We start from the raw sequence: 19,322 nt of genomic DNA, 5'->3' as shown, positions 1-19,322 counted from the left end.
TGGCCAAGATGATGAAACCCTGTCTCTACTAAAAATACAAAAATTAGCCGGGCTTGGTGTAAGGCACCTGTAATCCCACCTACTGAGGAGGCTGAGGCAGAGAATTGCTCGAACCCAGGAGGCAGAGGTTGCAGCGAGCCAAGATCGCGCTACTGCACTCCAGTCTGGGCGACAGAGCAAGACTCCGTCTCAAAAAAAAAAAAAAAAAAAGATATCAGTACTATGCAAAGCAATCTGCAGATTCAATGTAATCCCTAACAAAATCCCAAAAATGGGCTGAATGTGGTGGCTCATGCCTGTAATCTGCAGATTCAATGTAATCCCTATCAAAATCCCAAAGATGGGCCGGGTGTGGTGGCTCATGCCTGTAATTCCAGGCACTTTGGGAGGCTGAAATGGGTGGATCACATGAGGCCAGGAGTTTGAGATTAGCCTGGCCAACATAGCAAAACCCCATCTCTACTAAAAATACAAAAATTAGCTGGGCGTGGTGGTGCATGTCTGTAATCCCAGCTACTCAGGAGGCTGAGGCAGGAGAGTCACTTGAACCCGGGAGGTGGAGGTTGCAATGAGCCGAGATCATGCCGTTGCACTCCAGCCTGGGCAAAAAGAGCAAAACTCCATCTCAAATAAATAAATAAATAAAATAATAGAATAAAATAAGCAAAGGACTTGAATAGACTTATCTCCAAAGAAGATTTACAAATGACCAATAAGTATACGAAAAGATGTTCAACATCACTAATCATTAGAGAAACAGAAATCAAAACCATGGGATACCACCTCACACCCATCAGGATGGCTACTTGTCAAAAAAAAAAAAAAGCAGAAAACAACAAATGTTGGTAAGGATGCAGAGAAATTGGAACCCTGTGCAGCATTGCAAACAGGACAGTGGTTCCTGAAAAAGTTAAAAATAGACTTACCATATGATGTAGCAATTCCACTTCTGGGTATATACCCAAAAGAATTGAAAGCAGTGTCTCAAAGGGACACTTGAGTGAATTTGTACACTCAAGTTCATAGCAACATTATTCACAACAGCCAAAAGGTAGAAGCAACCCAAGTATCCATCAATGGGCAAATGAATAAACAAATATGTGCTATATGCTGAACATACAATGAAACATTATTCAGGGTGAAAGGCAAGGAAACACTGACACATGCTACAACATAGATGAACCATGAGGGCATTATACCAAGTGAAATAAGCCAGTCACCAAAATATTGTATGACTCCACTTACATAAGGTACATAGGGTAGTCAAATTCATCGAGACGGAAAGTAGAACAGTGATTGCCAGAGGCTGGAGGGAGAGGAGAATGTGCAGTTGTTTAATGGGTACAGAGTTTCAGTTCCGTAAGATGAAAAGAATTCTGGAGATGGGTTGCGCACAATGTAAATGCACTTAATGCTACTAAACTGTACACTAAAATGTTCAAGATGAGCTGGGCGCGGTGGGTGCCTCACACCTGTAATCCCAGCACTTTGGGAGGCTGAGGCGAGTGGATTGCTTGAGGTCAGGAGTTCAAGGCCAGCCTGACCAACATAGTGAAACCTCATCTTTACTAAAACTACAAACATTAGCCAGGCATGATGGTAGGTGCCTGTAATCCCAGCTACTTTGGAGGCTGAGGCAGGAGAATCACTTGAACCTGGGAGGCGGAGGTTACAGTGAGCCAAGATCATGCCACTGCACACCAGCCTGGACAACAGAGCAAGACTCCGTCTCAAAAAAAAAAAAAAAAAGGCCAGCGTAGTGGCTTATGTCTGTAATCCCAGCACTTTGGGAGGCCGAGGTGGGTGGATCACCTGAGGTAGGGAGTTCAGGACTAGCCTGACCGACATGGAGAAACCCTGTCTCTACTAAAAAAATACAAAATTAGCCGGGTGTGGTGGTGCATGACTATAATCCCAGCTACTTGGGAGGCTGAGGCAGGAGAATCGCTTGAACCCAGGGGGTGGAGTTTGCGGTGAGCTGAGATCGTGCCATTGCACTCCAGCCTGGGCAACAAGAGTGAAACTCTGTCTCAAAAAAAAAAAAAAGTTCAAGATGGTACATTTTATGTTATGTATATTTGTCACAATTAAATATAAAAATAGGCCAGGTACAGTGGCTCACACCTGTAATCCCAGCACTTTGGGAGGCCGAGGGCGGCGGGGGGTGGTGGCAGATCATGAGGTCAGGAGTTCGAGACCAGCCTGGCCAGCATGGTGAAACCCTGTTTCCACTAAAAATACAAAAAATTAGCCAGGCATGGTGGTGCACGCGTGTAGTCCCAGCTACTCGGAAGGCTGAAGCAGGAGAATTGCTTGAACCTGCCAGGTGGAGGTTGCAGTAAGCCAAGATCATGCCACTGCATTCCAGCCTGGGAGACAGAGCGATACTCCATCTCAAACAAACAAACAAAAAAACAAGAAAGAAGGAGAGGAGAGAAAAGAGAGAAAAGAAAGAAAAGGAAGGAAGGAAGGAAGGAAGGAAGGATCTTACTAAGAAAAAGAGTGGGATGTAAGGAAACAGAGACTCTATACAGACTACTCTTTCAAGAAGCTCAGGCCAGGCATGGTGGCTCACGCTTGTAATTCCAGCACTTTGAGAGGCTGAGGTGGGGAGATTATTTGAGCCCAGGAGTTCAAGACCAGCCTGGGCAACATGGTGAAACCCCATCTCTACAAAAAATACAAAAATTATCTGGGCAGAACTCCTGACCTCAGGTATTCTGCCTGCCTCAGCCTCCCAGAGGGCTGGGATTTTTTTTTTTTTTTTTTTTTTTTTTTTGAGACGGAGTTTCATTCTTGTTGCCCAGGCTAGAGTGCAAGGGTGCGATCTCAGCTCATTGCAACCTCCACCTCCCAGGTTCAGGTGATTCTCCTGCTTCAGCCTCCCAAATAACTGGGATTATGGTGTGCGCCACCACGCCCAGCTAATTTTTGTATTTTTAGTAGAGACATGGTTTCGCCATGTTGGCCAGGATGGCCTCAAACTTCTGACCTCAGGTGATCCACCCACATGCCTCAGCCTCCCAAAGTGCTAGGATTACAGGTTTGAGCCACCGCACCCAGCCAATCGTTAACCTTAATGATCATTTACTATGTGCCAGGCATTCATTACTAACAGCTCAATAAAGTAGATACTAGTAGTATACCATTAGATATGGAGCTATGGGAGAAAAAGGTCAAGGATAATATTAAGGTTTCTGGTCTGAGCATATGGAAGAATGAAGTTGCCATTTACTGAGATGGAGAACAGTTTTGGCAGGGCAGGGAGGAAAAGAACAAGCAGGAGATCTGTTAAGTTTGAAATGTCTAATTAATGTCTAAATGGAACTGTCAGGTGTGATGTTAAATATATGAATCTAAAATACAGGAGGGCAGTCCAAGTTGAGAGTTCCATCATATGGATGCTATTCAAAGCTATGAGACTGGAGATATATATATATATATTTTGAGATGGAGTCTTACTCTGTCACCTAGGCTGGAGTGCAGTGGCGCAATCTCAGCTCACTGCAACCTCTGCCTCCTGGGTTCAAGTGATCCTTCCACCTCAGCCTCCCGAGTAACTGGGACCACAGGCACACACCACCACGCCTGGCTAATTTTTGTATTTTGGTTTCACCATGTTGCCCCAGCTGGTCTCAAACTCCTGAGCTCAAGCAATCTGCCCACCTCAGCCTCCCAAAGGCCTGAGGTTACAGGCATGAGCTACTGCACCTGTCCAAGAACTGGATAAAACTATGAAGAGAGAAATATAGACAGAAAAGAGGTCAAGGACTGAGTTCTGGGGTACTCCAAGGTTTAGAGGTCAGGAAAATGAGGAGAAACCAGGAAAGGAGCCAGAAAAAGAGAGGCCATAGAAATGAGAAGAAAACCAGGAGAGTGTGGTATTCTGTAAGTCAAATGAAGAAAGTTTCTCAAGGAATAGAGTGATAAATTGTGTCAAGTGTTGTCGATAGGTTAAGATGCAAGTTAAGAAATAAGCATTTTCTGGCCGGGCGCGGTGGCTCAAGCCTGTAATCCCAGCACTTTGGGAGGCCGAGACGGGCGGATCACGAGGTCAGGAGATCAAGACCGTCCTGGCTAACACGGTGAAACCCCGTCTCTACTAAAAAATACAAAAAACTAGCCGGGCGAGGTGGCAGGCGCCTGTAGTCCCAGCTACTCGGGAGGCTGAGGCAGGAGAATGGCGTAAACTCGGGCGGCGGAGCTTGCAGTGAGCCGAGATCCGGCCACTGCACTCCAGCTTGGGCGACAGAGCGAGACTCCATCTCAAAAAAAAAAAAAAAGAAAGAAATAAGCATTTTCTGGGGCCGGGCGTGGTGGCTCATGCCTGTAATCCCAGCGCTTTAGGAGGCTGAGGCAGGCAGATCACAAGGTCAGGAGATCGAGACCATCCTGGCTAACATGGTGAAAACCCGTCTCTACTACAAATACAAAAAAATTAGCCGTGCGTGGTGGCGGGCGCCTGTAGTCCCAGCTACTTGGGAGGCTGAGGCAGGAGAATGACATGAACCTGGGAGGCGGAGATTACAGTGAGCCGAGATCGTGCCACTACACTCCAGCCTGGGCGACAGAGCGAGACTCCATCATAAAAATAATAAACAAACAAAGAAACAAACATTTACGTAATAACATCAGTCACTGCAGACTTTCAAAAGAGCAATTTTGGTGGAGTGGTAGGAATAAAAGCCTAATTAGTTTGGGTTTAATAGGGAATGAGAGAAGTCTGACATTATCAAAAAATGGAAAGGATGTAAATCCATGACAAATTTTATACATTGTTGATGGGAACAGACTTGGTACAATACTTTGGAAATCAATTTAGCATTATCTCCCAAAGTGGAATATTCGCATACCTGATGGCTCAGCAATCCCACTCTTAAGTAGAAACCCAAGAGAAACTCTTGCACAAGGACACTACATACAGAAGAATGTTCAGAACAGCAATTTCAAAAACAGCATAAACGAACAAACAAAATCTAGAAACAATCTAAAAGTTCACTGGTAGGAGAATGGATAAATTACAGTATATTCACAAATGAAATACTATAAAGCATGGAACAACGAATAAAACACATCTACATGCAACATGAATGAATCGTGAAAACACAACATTGAAAGTAAAAAAACAAAAACAAAACAAACAGAAGACTATGTGCTGCAATAAGAGACTATAGCAGTGGTTACAAGCACAGATTTGGAACTAGATTACCTGGGTTCAAATCCCAGTTGGGCCATTCACTAGCAGTATGATTTTCAAACTCTCTGTAACTCACTTTTCCTCATCTATAAGATGGGAATAATAATAATGAAGTTGTAAGGATTAAATAAGAAAAAAATAGTTATATAATTATATATTATGCAGATATAATTACAGATAGTTATATAAAGTACTCACAACAATGCAAACAAGTAAATTAAACATGATTTTAAAACTATGTTTTTTGGGGAAGACTTTCAGTCCAAAATGGGAGTATAGAAGTAAACTGGCTTAACTTTCCTCCACGGAAAACTAAAACTATGTTTTCAAAAAGTAACAGGGCTGCCGGGCGCAGTGGCTCATACCTGTAATCCCAGCACTTTGGGAGGCCAAGGTGGCCGAATCACTTGAAGTCAGGAGTTCGAGACCAACCTGGCCAACATGGTGAAACCCAGTCTCTACTAAAAACACAAATATAAGTCAGTTGTGGTGGCATGCGCCTGTAGTCCCAGCTACTCAGAAGGCTGAGACATGAGAATCGCCTGAACCTGGGAGGTGGAAGATGCAGTGAGTTGAGATCATGCCACTGCACTCCAGCCTGGGTGACAGAGTAAGACCCCGTCTCAAAAAAAAAAAAAAAAAAAAAAGTAATAGGGCTGGGTGCCACGGCTCACACCTATAATCCCAGCACTTTGGGAGGCCAAGGCAGGAGGATCACTTCAGGTCAGGAGTTCGAGACCTGCCTGGGCAACATAGCGAGACCCTATCTCCACAAAAAATTTAAAAATTAGCTGGGCATGGTGATGCACACCTGTATTCCTAGCTACTCAGGAAGCTGAGGTGGGAGGATTGCTTGAGCCAGGGAAGTTGAGGCTGCAGTGAGTGAGCCATGATTGAGCCACTGTACTCCAGCCCAAGTGACAAAGTGAGACCTAGTCTCAAAAAAAATAATAAAATAAAAAGCAAGATAATGATAAATACAGAATTTAGACAGTGGTTATCTCTAGAAGAGGTGCAGAGGATGAGATGGAGAAATTCCTGTGTACGTAATTTATAGGCAATGAATCTAGTCTAGTACTTGAGAGTACCTCTTACAGGTGTTCTTCTATTATTACACTTTATAACTACATGTAAACTTCTGTATTATCAGACAATATATTCAAGATAATAAAAGAAAAAAGAATGAAAGGAAATAAATTGGAGACAGCAAGTATATATGATTCTTGAATAGATAGCTCTTTCAAGATGTTTTACTGAAAGGAAAGTAGAGAAATGAAACAGTGGCTAGAAGAAGAAGAAAAAGTGCTTTAATTTAATTTTTTTTTCTTTTTCTTTTTTTGAGACAGAGTTTTGCTCTTGTTGCTCAGGCTGGAGTGCAATGGCACAATCTTTGTTTACTGCAACCTCCGCCTCCAGGGTTCAAGCGATTCTCCTGCCTCAGCCTCTCTAGTATCTAGGATTACAGGCATGCACCACCATGACTGGCTAATTTTGTATTTTTAGTAGAGATGGGGTTTCACCATGTTGGTCAGGCTGGTTTCAAACTTCTGACCTCCGGTGATCTGCCCACCTCGGCCTCCCAAAGTGCTGGAATTACAGGCATGAACCACCGCGCCTGACCAATGTTTTTTTCTCTTTTATACTTTTTAGACAGAGTTTCGCTCTTATAGCCCAGGCTGGAGTACGATGGCATGATCTTGGCTCACTGCAACCTCTACCTCCTGGGTTCAAGCGATTCTCCTGGCTCAGCCTCCCAGTTAGCTGAGATTACAAGCATGCATCATCATGCCCGGCTAATTTTATATTTTTAAATAGAGACAGGGTTTCACCAGGTTGGCCAGGCAGGTCTTGAACACCTGACCTCAGGTGATCTGCCCATCTCAGCCTCCCAAAGTGCTGGGATTATAGGTGTGAGCCACCACACCCAGCCCACAATGTTTTCTTAAAATAAAAGAAATAACAGCCAATATACAGGCTGATATGTGATTATAAACATTACCAATCCTCAAAATAATTCGATAAAATATATCAGCACTTTTTTTTTTTTTTTGAGGTGGAGTCTCACATTGTCACCTGGGCTGGAGTGCAGTGGCGGATCTTGGCTCACTGCAACCTCCGCCTCCCAGGTTCAAGCGATTCTCCTTGCCTCACCCTCCCAAGTAGCTGGGATTACAGGCACCCACCACCATGCCTGGCTAATTTTTTTGTATTTTTAGTACAGACAGGGTTTCACTATGTTGGCCAGGCTGGTCTTGAACTCCTGACCTCATGATCTGCCCGCCTCCACGGGCTGATCCCAAAGTGCTGGGATTACAGGCATGAGCCACTGTGCCCGGCCAATATATCAGTACTTTAAGATGAAAAATTCAAGGTCAGAAAGCCTAAGACCTAAGACCTGGCACTGGTCACACAGCTAATACGTGACAAAGCCACATTTAAATTCAGATCAATCAGTAAATAATTACTTAAAAAATACATTCAGATCTATCTAACTCCATATTTCAGGGTTTGTATAGAACACAATGCTTCCTTCCTTTGCTTAAGCTTGATTTCGTGACTACCATAGGCACTAAATGTGATAGCTTAATCGCATTTATTAGGATATGTTTTTTGAGTATCTACTAGATAGGCCTAAGATGCTACATTAGGTATTTGGGGAGATAATAAACTGAATAACACTGTCTCTACCCTTAAAGAGCTTACACTCTAGCAATGAAGATAAGACAATTACCTAAATGATTCCAGTACAATGCAAAATCATATAAACACAATTTAAGAAGTATAAAACATTATGGGGTTTCAGAAAAAAGTCCCCTTTGGGAAAAACAGTCCCCTCTGGGGCTGGGAAATGGAGCGATTAGCAGAAGCTTTATATAAGAGGTAATATTTCAACTGAACTTAAAGGGACGGGTAGGATTTTTAAAGACAGTTTTGACTGTGAGTTCTTAAAGGACCACTGTCATGCCTTACCCCCAGGGCCTAGCATGCTGCAGCAGTTCAATAAATTTAAGTAATATGAGTGAAGTAAACAAATGAAACGAAAGGCCATTCCAGAATTAAGCAACAACAACAAAAACGATCAGAGGCTGAATGCATAAGGCACAAGAACAACAAAAAGATCAGAGTTGGTGGGATGTTAATATGCATATTTTGAGAATAAGTACCAAGTAATTGGTCATGATTCTCTTTACATTTGGCTCCTACATCTCCCATCTTTAAGAAAATTATCTCAGCCAGGTGCAGTATCTCACGCTTGAAATCCCAGCACTTTAGGAGGCTGAGATGGGAGAATCACTTGAGCCCAGGAGTTTGAGACCAGCCAGGGCAATATAGTGGGACCTCATCTGTACAAAAAATTTAAAAATTAGCCAAGTGTGATGGCGTGAGCCGGTAATCCCAGCTACTTGGGAGACCAAGGTAGGAGAATCGCTTGAGCCCAGGAGGTTGAGGCTACAGTGAACCATGATTGTACCACAGTGCTCCAGCCTGGGCAACAGAGCAAGATCCTGTCTCAAAAAAAAAAAAAGGAAAAAGAAAATTCTCTCTTGACAGCACCGCTATCCTCGTCCAGCTTTTATCTCATTTCTCTGCTCCCTATCTTTTTAAAAAATAACAACTCTACTGAGTTATAATTCACATACCATACATGTCGCCCATTTAAGTATAAATTCAGGACTAGGCACAGTGACTCACGCCTGTAATCCCAGCACTTTGGGAGGCCAAGGCAGGAGGATCACTTGAGCCCAGCAGTTTGAGACAAGCCTAGGCAACATAGCAAAATCCCGTCTTTATAAAAAAAAAAATGTTATTAGCTGGGCATGTGGCACTGTAATCCCAGCTACGTGGGAGGCTGTGGCAGGAGGATCCCTTGAGCTCAGGGGTTTGAGGCTTTAGTAAGCTATGATTGTGCCACTGCACTCTAGCCTCGGCAACAGAGTGAGACCCTGTCTCTAAATAAATAAAGCATAAATTCAATGGTACTTAGATCACAGAGTTGTGCAACCATAACCAGAATTTTAGAACATTTCATTACCCCAAAAAGAAACACAATACCCATTACCAGTCACTCCCTATTTCCCCACTAAGCCCTAGGCAACCACTAATCGACTTTCTGTCTCTATAGATTTCTGTATTCTGGGCATTTCCCATAAATGGAATCATATAACATATATGACTGGCTTCTTTTATGAGCATAATGTTTTTAAAGTTCATCCACATTTAGGATGTATCAGTATTCCATTCCTTTTTTTTTTCCCCTAGGGATCTTTGTTTTTTGTTGTTGTTGTGTTTTTTGTTTGTTTGTTTGTTTGTTTTTGTTTTTTTGAGACAGCATCTTGCTCTGTTGCACAAGCTGGAGTACAGTGGTGTGATCCACTGCAGCCTCCACCTCCCAGCCTCAAGCAATCCTTCCACCTCAGCCTTCTGAGTAGCTGGGGCTACAGGTGTGTTGCACACCAGCATGCCTGGCTAATTTTTGTACTTTTTGTAGAGATGGGATTTTGCTTTTGCCATGTTGCCCAGGCTGGTCTAGAGCTCCTGGGCTCAAGTAATCCATCTGCCTCGGGCTCCCAAAGTGCTGGGATTACAGGCATGAGAAACCACACTCAGCCTAGTACCCCATTACTTATTATTGTTGAATAATATTTCACTGTATGGGCACACCATGTATTTTATTTATCCATTCATCAGTTGATGGACATTTGGGTTGTTTCCTCTTTGAACTATTATGAATAATGTTCCTATGAACGTTTATGTACAGGTCTTTGTGTGAACATGTTTTCATTTCTCTTGGGCATATATCTAAGAGTGGAATTCCTGGGTCTTTGCTTAACCTCTTGAGAACTTGCCAAGATGTTTTCCAAAGCAGCTGTACCATTTTACATTCCCACCAGAAGTGTATAAAGGTTCCAATTACTCCACATATATTATGTCTCTTTCTTTCTTTTTTGATACAGAGTCTTGCTCTGTCACCCAGAATGAAGACAGTGATGCAATCAACAGCAGCCTTGACGTCTTGGGCTCAAGCAATCCTCCCGCCTCAGTCTCCCAAGTATTAATAGCTAGGACTACAGGTGTATACCACGACAGCCAGCTAATTTTTGTATTTTTGTAGAGATGGGGTTTCACCATGTTGCCCAGGCTGGTCTCAAACTCCTGGGCATCATGGTGCCAAGGAGTTATTTATCCTTTCGATTATCTTTTTGATTACTGATTATTGTCTTTTTCATTATAAACAGCCTAGTGGGTGTGAAGTGGTATCTCAGCGTGGCTTTATTTTATATTTCCTTGATGGCTAATGATGTTAAGCATGTTTCCATAGAGCCTATGGATAAACATCGATTCAGATCTTTTGCCTACTTTCTATTTGGGTTCTGTTCTACATCTTAATCAAAGTTCTTAAAAGATTAGTGTGTATATATCATCTATACTTCCTTACTTTTTTTCACTCATCAACCTATTCCAATCTTGCTTTTGCTCCCCATGCCTCTGGAAATTGCTTGTCAAAGTCATCAACCACCTTTACACTGACAAATTCAAAGACTATGCTTCACTCCTCATCTTCCAGCATTATAATTTTATGATTTGTACACTTGACTTTTTTTTTTTTTTTTTTTTTTTTGAGACATGGTCTCACTCAGTTGCCCAGGCTGCAATGCAGTGGCATGATCACGGCTCACTGTAGCCTCGACCTCATGATCACGGCTCACTGTAGCCTCGACCTCCACCAGCTCAGGTGATCCTCCCACCTCAGGCTCCTGAGCAGCTGGAACGACAGGCACACACCATCATACCTAGCTAATTTTTGTATCTTTTGTAGAGACAGAGTTTTGCCATGTTGCCCGGGCCAGTCTAGAACTCCTAGGCTCAAGTGATCCTCCCACTTTGGTCTCCCAAAGTGCTGGAATTACAAGCATGAGCCACTGTGCCTGGCCATACTTGCCCTTTTAATTCCAACTGACTTCTTATTCTAATTGATATTTTCCCTTGTTCTGTTTCTGTTCTGTATTTTTTTGTTATACTGCATACTGCATATTCTCCTATGGAATAATAAATGTAAACCAGCAACCAAAGGGTATATCCAGAAAAACTGCATTAAAGTAACTGGCTAAGGCCAGGCGTGGTGGCTCACGCCTGTAATCCCAGCACTTAGGGAGGCCGAGGCGGGTGGATCACGAGGTCAGGAGATCGAGACCATCCTGGCTAACATGGTGAAACCCCGTCTCTACTAAAAATACAAAAAAATTAGCCAGGCATGGTGGCAGGCACCTGTAGTCCCAGCTACTTGGGAGGCTAAGGCAGGAGAATGGCGTGAACCCGGGAGGCAGAGCTTGCGGTGAGCCGAGATAGCGCCACTGCACTCCAGCCTGGGTGACAGAGCGAGACTCCGTCTCAAAAAATAAGTAAATAAAAATAAAATAAAATAAAGTAACTGGCTAGTAGAGCAAATGTAACAGAATCAAGGCGGCGTGGTGCAGGAGGGAGATGGGGGAGATGAGGAAGATAAGGAAAGGCCAGATAGATAGTGGGTGTTGGGCTAGAAATTTGCACTTTGTTCAGCAGGTAATATACGGCCATTAAAGTTGTTTTTTTGAGATAGAGTCTGGCTGTTGTGGGCCCTGGGCTGAAGTGTAATGGTGCGATCTCGGCTCACTACAACCTTGGCCTCCCGGGTTCCAGCAATTCTCCTGCCTCAGCCTCCCAAGTAGCTGAGATTACTGGTGCCTCCCACCATGTCTGGCTAATTTTTGTATATTTAGTAGAGATGGGGTTTCACCATGTTGGCCAGGCTGGTCTCAAACTCCTGACCTCAGGTGATCCACCCGCCTCGGCCTCCCAAAGTGCTGGGATTACAGGAATGAGCCATCACTCCCGACCTGAAGTTTTTTATACAGAAAATAGTGCTAGACCGCTGGATTATAGGAAGATTGTGCTGGCAACAGGTATAAAATTACTTGGGGGCAAGGAATAGGGAAGTTGAAAAATAGGAGGCAAGATGCTCATGCTAGATGTTTATTGCAGTAGTAAAGGTAGTCAATAATGAGGGCATAAATTAGAGTAGTAGTGCTAAAAATTGAAAGGAGGGGTCAATGGAAAGACATCACCACTAAAATTTATTTATTTATTTATTTTTTTCACACGGAGTTTTGTTCTTTTTGCCCAGGCTGGAGTGCAATGGCGCGATCTCGGCTCACTGCAACCTCGGCCTCCCAGGTTAAGTAATTCTCCTGCCTCAGCCTCCCAAGTAGCTGGGATTACAGGCGCCTGCCACCATGCCCGGCTAATTTTTTTGTTTTTTAGTAGAGATGGGATTTCTCTTTTTTTTTTTTTTTTTTTTTGAGATGGAGTCTCGCTCTGTCGCCCAGGCTGGAGTGCAGTGGCATGATCTCAGTTCAGTGCAAGCTCCGCCTCCCGGGTTCACGCCATTCTCCTGCCTCAGCCTACCCAGTAGCTGGGACTACAGGTGCCTGCCACCACGCCTGGCTAATTTTTTTGTATTTTTAGTAGAGACGGGGTTTCACCATGTTAGCCAGGATGGTGTCGATCTCCTGACCTCGTGATCCACCCGCCTCGGCCTCCCTAAGTGCTGGGATTACAGGCGTGAGCCACCGCACCCGGCCAAGACAGGGTTTCACCATGTTGGCCAGGATGGTCTCGATCTCTTGACCTCGTGATCCACCCACCTCGGCCTTCCAAAGTGCTGGGATTACAGGTGTGAGCCACCACATCCAGCCTATTTATTTTTTTGAGACGGAGTCTCGCTCTGTCGCCTAGGCTGGAGTGCAATGGTGCAATCTCCGCTCACTGCAACCTCCCAGGTTCAAGCGATTCTCCTGCCTCAGCCTCTGGAGTAGCTGGGATTACAGGTGCCCACTACCACACTTGGCTAATTTTTTTTTTTTTTTGTATTTTTAGTAGAGACAGGGTTTCACCATGTTGGTCAGGCTGGTCTCAAACTCCTGACCTCAGGTGATCCACCCACCTTGGCCTCCCAAAGTGCTGGGATTACAAGTGTGAGCCACCGCGCCCGGCCTACCACTAAACTTTAACCATTTGAGTTAGCTTATCACTGATAACAGAACAGCTGCCCCAGTCAAGAGGTGGTAGACCTACAAGTTCTTAATTCTCAGTCCTATTACATTTGATTTGATGGAAACTAGAAGGAAAAGTAGTAAACATACACAGAGAAAATTCTCTATCCTGTTAGAAGTACTAAGTGATTACAGTACTGTTTGTCACTTCTCTCTCCTGAGTAAACACTCTTAACAATCGCAGGTAACAAGCTTCTCAAAGAGTGAGGATCTGGCAGTACCCACCAGTCAGTCTTATTTTCATCACCTCCTACTCCCCATCAGTCTTCAATATATTAACATTGAGAAGAAATAGAAATGTATGAAAAGTACGTTGGGGAAGGCAAATTATCCTAAATTAAACACAGTCCCTTTTCTTTTTTTCCAAAGGAAATGGTTGTTGATCCTATGAGGAGTTAAATTATAATAACACATGCCAGGGAGATGATGTCAAGAAAGGCGTGGTTAGGCCCTTTACAAGTTTGGAATTCCTTTAGTCCCAAACATTTCCTCTTTCAATCTCACCTATACTCAAATCTCTCTACTTAGGCAACTTCTTCAAACATTGAAGAAACAGTGTTGAGACCCTGTCTCTTTTTACTTCAGCCTTTTTTTTTTTTTTAATGAACCAAGTTATTGAAGGGCATTAAAACTGATGTTTAAAAAAAACCCACGAAATTATCTTGCAGAATCCCTCTTTGAAATCCACATTTTTCCCCTTCAGTAACTATTTTAATTCCAAAGAAAGGAAAAAAAAATTAACACTATTTCCTGAGAAAAAAAGTCTGCCTTTATTAGGCATTACACACTTGTTGACTGCATTCCTGTATTTACCACCAGCCAATAAAGAGTAAGAAAATTATGACTGTCATGGCCTCCACAGTAAACATCTTTCTGGATAAGTGAAGTATATATTTCAAAATAAAACAATCCTGCTTTTCATGTTTTTTATTTTATTTTATTTTATTTATTTATTTTTGAGATGGAGTCTCACTTTGTTGCCCAGGCTGCAGTGTGGTGGCACAATCTTGGCTCACTGCAACCTCCACCTCCTGGGTTCAAGCAATCCTCCTTCCTCAGCCTTCTGAGCAGCTGGGACTATAGGCATGCACCACCATACCCAGCTAATTTTTGTATTTTCAGTATTTACGGGGTTTCACCATGTTGGCTAGGCTGGTCTCGAACTCCTGACCTCAAGCCATCTGCCAGCCTCTGCCTCCCAAAGAGCTGGGATTACAGGCGTGAGCACTGAGCCCAGTCAAAGTTAAATTTTTACAATAACTTTTATTAGTTTCAGTAAGAAACAATAACTTTTATATACAAGTTATATGTAGGTAGGGCGTGGTGGCTCACGCCTGTAATCCCAGCACTTTGGGAGGCCGAGGTGGGCAGGTCACTTGAGGTCAGGAGTTTGAGAACAGCCTGGCCAATACGGTGAAACCCCGTCTCTACCAAAAATATAAAAAATTAGCCAGGCATGGTGGTAGGCCTCTGTAATCCCAGCTACTCAGGAGGCTGAGGCAGAAGAATCGCTTGAACCCAGGAGGCGGAGGTTGCAGTGAGCCGAGATCACCCCACTGCACTCCAGCCTGGGCGACAGAGCGAGACTCTGTCTCGAAAACAAACAACAAAATGTTATATATAAAAGTTGGCCGAGGTGAGAGGCTCACTTAAGCCTAGTAGGTGGAGGTTGTAGTAAGCCGAGATCATGGCACTGCCCTCCAGCCCAAGCTACAGAGTGATATCCTGTCTCAAAATAAATGAATAAATAAATAGGCTGGACAGTGGCTCACGCCTATAATCTCAGCACTTTGGGAACCTGAGGCTGGCAGATCACTTGAGGCCAGGAGTTCGAAACCAGCCTGGCCAACATGGCAAAACCCCGTCTCTACTAAAATTACAAAATTTAGCTGGGCATGGTGGCGCGCACCTGTAGTCCCAGGAGGTTGAGGCAGGAGAATCCTTGAACTCAGGAGACTGAGGTTTCAGGAAGCCAGGATTGTGCTACTGCACTCCAGCCTGGGTGACAAGGTAAGACTCTGTCTCAAAATAAATAAATAAACAAATAAATAAAATTTAACTGGGTATGGAAAATACACAAATTACATAAGCAAATGCATCTATAACACTTTCCACAACAGAGAAACACAGTAAGCCCTACTTGACAAGACAAAGAGCAACACAATAATGTTGTAGTTTAAAAACACCCTCCCTAGTCTTCTAGTGTTGAGGAAAAAAATTAAGTAAAATAAAAATATGGGGCCAGGTGCAGTGGCTCACGTCTGTAATCCCAGCACTTTGGGAGGCCAAGGCAGGCAGATCACCTGAGGTCAGGAGGTCAAGACCAGCCTGACTAACATGGTGAAAGCCCGTCTCTACTAAAAACACAAAAAATTAGGCAGGCGTGTTGGCGGGCACCTGTAATCCCAGCTACTCAGGAAGCTGAGGCAGGAGAATCACTTGAACCCAAGATCGTGCCACTGCACTCCAGCCTGGGTGCGATAGAACAAGACTGCATCTCAAATAAATAAATAAATAAATAGGCCGGGCGTGGTGGCTCACGCCTGTAATCCCAGCACTTTGGGAGGCCAAGGCAGGTGGATCACGAGGTCAGGAGATCGAGACCATCCTGGCTAACACGGTGAAGCCCTGTCTCTACTAAAAATACAAAAAAACTAGCCGGGCGAGGTGGCAGGCGCCTATAGTCCCAGCTACTCAGGAGGCTGAGGCAGGAGAATGGCATGATCACGGGAGGCGGAGCTTGCAGTGAACCGAGATCGTGCCACTGCACTCCAGCCAGGGGGACAGAGTGAGACTCCGTCTCAAAAAATAAATAAATAAATAAATAAATAAATAAATAAATAAAAATATGGGCCGGGCTTGGCGACTCAAAGTGCAATCCCAGCACTTTGGGAGTCCAAGGCAGGCAGATCACTTGAAGTCAGGAGTTTGAGACCAGCCTGGCCAACATGGTAAAACCCTGTCTCTACTAAGAATACAAAAAAATTGGCCGGGTGTGGTGGCACTCCTGTAGTTCCAGCTACTCGGGAGGCTGAGGCAGGAGAAATGCTTGAACCTGGGAGGTGGAGGCTGCAGTGAGCTGAGATCACGCCACTGCACTCCAGCCTGGGTGACAGAGCGAGACTTTATCTCAAAAAAAAAAAAAAAAGTAAAAATAAAAATATGAAAACTCTCTGCATTCACAAACTTATATAGGCACAAAAGGAGTCATATGCATAGCCACAAAGTGATGCACAGATACCGCATCCTTATATCTGAACATAACATTGACTTATAAGAACCCAAAGAATTGACAAATACATTAGTAATTAGTAATTATGTATCTACCCAACCTCCCCCACCAATCCCAATAATTCCTGAATTGTCAAACCTTACAGTTATCAGGAAGAGAAGAGATTTCAACCCAAACCCACAACTATACCTCTTGTCCCTTATACTATCCTAGATTTAGAAGCTAGTTAAATTTTTCCTATACTCCAAGGTGGGAGAGGGAGTAGAGAATGAAAAGAGATTTTTAGATAGCTTCAAATACATGAAAACTCTAATAGGGAAGCAATTCATTTTGGGAATTCCTTTTATTTTAATGAGTTCTGGGTAACCTGAGAGACTAGGAGGGAAAAAAATCAGGAAAGAAATTTTCACATGGTACTCTACAAGGTTTGAAAAGAATAAAGACACATGAAATTTTCCCTTTCAAATATATATGTATAATATACAATATATTATCTATACATACATTTGATACAGGGATGTCAGCATATGTACATATAAACATACATTGATAACCAACAAATATGTATAAACTCATATTTCATTTCTTTTTGAGATGGAGTCTTGCTCTGTCACCCAGGCTGGAGTGCAGTGGCACAATCCTGGCTCACTGCAACCTCCGTCCCCCAAGTTCAAGTGATTCTCCTGCTTCAGCCTCCTGAGTAGCTGGGATTACAGGCATGTGCCACCAAGCCCAGCAAATTTGGGGTTTCACCATGTTGACCAGACTGGTCTTGAACTCCTGACCTCAAGTGATCCACCCGCCTTGGCCTCCCAAGTGCTGGGATTACAGGCATAAGCCACCGTGCCCAGCCTCATTTCTTTTTTAAAGTAAATTTCATTGTGTACCTTTAAGGTATATAACATGTTATGGGATACATATAGATAGTAGAAAGGTTACTGTAATAAAGTAAATTAATCATCCCACATAGTTATCCCTTTTGTTTCTCTTTGTGGCAAGAGGAGCTAAAGTCTGCTTATTTAGCATGAATCCCATATACATACAATTTTATTAACTATGGTCCTCATGTTGTACATTGGATCTCAGGATTTGTTCATCCTACATATCTACTACTTTGTATCCTCCGACCTATAGCTCCCCATTTCCTCTCCCCTCTACCCATATTTCTTTAGGATATAAACAGAATGAGTACCACATAGACTAAGCCCATAAATCAACACTAAGTGTTTTGGGTCTAAACATTTACCCACTGCATTGATCAGACACTTTTGTTTAAATCTACCTGTAATGGTCTCATTGGTACATGAGAAAGCAGCAGGAATTGTTCCTCACCCTCCAACATTCCATTAGATGAGCAAAAGATTCCCTAAATGTCCATGTCACATTTTTTTCTTAAAAGAACAGCTATAACACGAAGAGAGGGTAAAGCTTCTTCTTCCTGCTACAGCATGAAATTCCTCCTAATCAGTATGCTGTGTGCCCTGAAATGCCAGAAACTGCCAAATATATTCCTTGTCAAATATGGACAAGATTGTCCATCTCTCCCCAGATTACCCAAGGACAGCACAACTCTCAGGCAGCCATGGGTTAATCATAAAGACTCCTAGGGTCACTGCAAAGTCTGGCTATCTGCAGAGCTCCAAGTATCAGCTCAAATGCAAGATCCAAAGTATCACAGCGCTCTGTGCCTTAATCCCAAGGTGCGAAGTCTCTCAAGACTCCTTCTCTATAGGCTGGGTGGGGTAGGATCTGTAGTCTAGAAGAATATACGCAGCTCTTGATAAACTGTTGTGGCTTCACTGACTATCTATGATTTCAGCTATCTAATACTACTGGTGGTATGGGTAGGAGGGAAGGTTGGGGAGAGAATGGAAACAGTTAATCAACAAATAAAATAATCTTGTAGGGGGTGGGGTGGACTGGGGGACAGGGTCTGAGATGACATATTATCCTTGTGGAGACTGATACATCAGCAGGAAGTCAAACTAACTTCATTTCATAAGGATACAAACTTGCAAGCTTGATTTGTTGTTAATTCCCCTGTCTTTTCAGGCCTCACAAAGACTGTAAGTTCCTTGAACTCCAGAACCAGGTGAGAAAAGATGCCGAAAGAAGTAGTGGAAAAGGGAGAAGCACGGTGAGGAATTAGGAATCTTGAGAGAGAAATCCCCTTCCCCTCTTTAAAAAGAATGTAAAAACCAAGGGCATTGCCAGATCCCCAGAAAAAGAAGTAGCTAGACACCAAAAAAGCGCTTTTCCCTACCTTCTTGTTGTTTCTATTGTAGCCAAAAGTCGAAATCCCAGGCCTGGAAGTCACCGATAGCAGCATTTTCTCTTTAATGTTAGGGAACGAGTGAGAGAGAGCGAGAGAAAGGGAGGGGGTAAGAAAGACGGGGAGGGAGGGAGGAGGGGAGCGAGGGAAAGGGGGAGAGGGAGGGAGGAAAAAAGGGAGGGGGAGGAGAAAGGAGGAGAAAAGGAGCAGGAGGGGAGAGATGAAGGGGGGCTGCGGGCAGAGAATGAGCTCGGGCTGCTCCTTTACGTCACTGAGAGAAGTTAACAGAGTCTGAATGAGGCAGAGGCACTTCGACTGGGTCCTAATGCCCAAGATGTTATTTTTTGTTTGTTTTTCACAGTCTCAGGAGTTAAAGCTAGAAAGCAGAGTTCTTAGGTCTAACCCCTTTCAAATTTATCCCCTTTCCTCTATGAACAAGTTCTGATTCTCATATAAAGACAACAAGGGCTTTATTTCCACCCTTAGATCTCAGCTATAAGATTTCAAGCTTGATTTTAAAGGGGCTCCTGA

At 43.5% G+C, this 19,322-nt stretch overlaps 1 protein-coding gene across 3 annotated transcripts in view; it reads right to left on the bottom strand.

Annotated features, from left to right (window-relative positions):
- RBMS2 (RNA binding motif single stranded interacting protein 2) overlaps window positions 1–19,037 on the bottom strand; it is a 71,703-nt gene extending 52,666 nt beyond the window's left edge. For all 3 annotated transcript variants that reach the window (XM_025401308.1, XM_025401309.1, XM_025401307.1), the window contains exon 1: window positions 18,783–19,037. In XM_025401308.1, coding sequence (XP_025257093.1) covers window positions 18,783–18,848 — 66 coding nt within the window. In that variant the 5' untranslated portion in view covers window positions 18,849–19,037. The remainder of the gene's footprint in view (window positions 1–18,782) is intronic.
- Between the last annotated feature and the right edge of the window lie 285 nt (window positions 19,038–19,322).

Source organism: Theropithecus gelada, chromosome 11 (assembly GCF_003255815.1).
Source record: "Theropithecus gelada isolate Dixy chromosome 11, Tgel_1.0, whole genome shotgun sequence".
In the NCBI taxonomy this organism is placed as follows: Eukaryota; Metazoa; Chordata; class Mammalia; order Primates; family Cercopithecidae; genus Theropithecus; species Theropithecus gelada.
The sequence above is the reverse complement of the archived record's forward strand: the minus strand, read 5'-3'. Positions and strand labels throughout refer to the sequence as shown.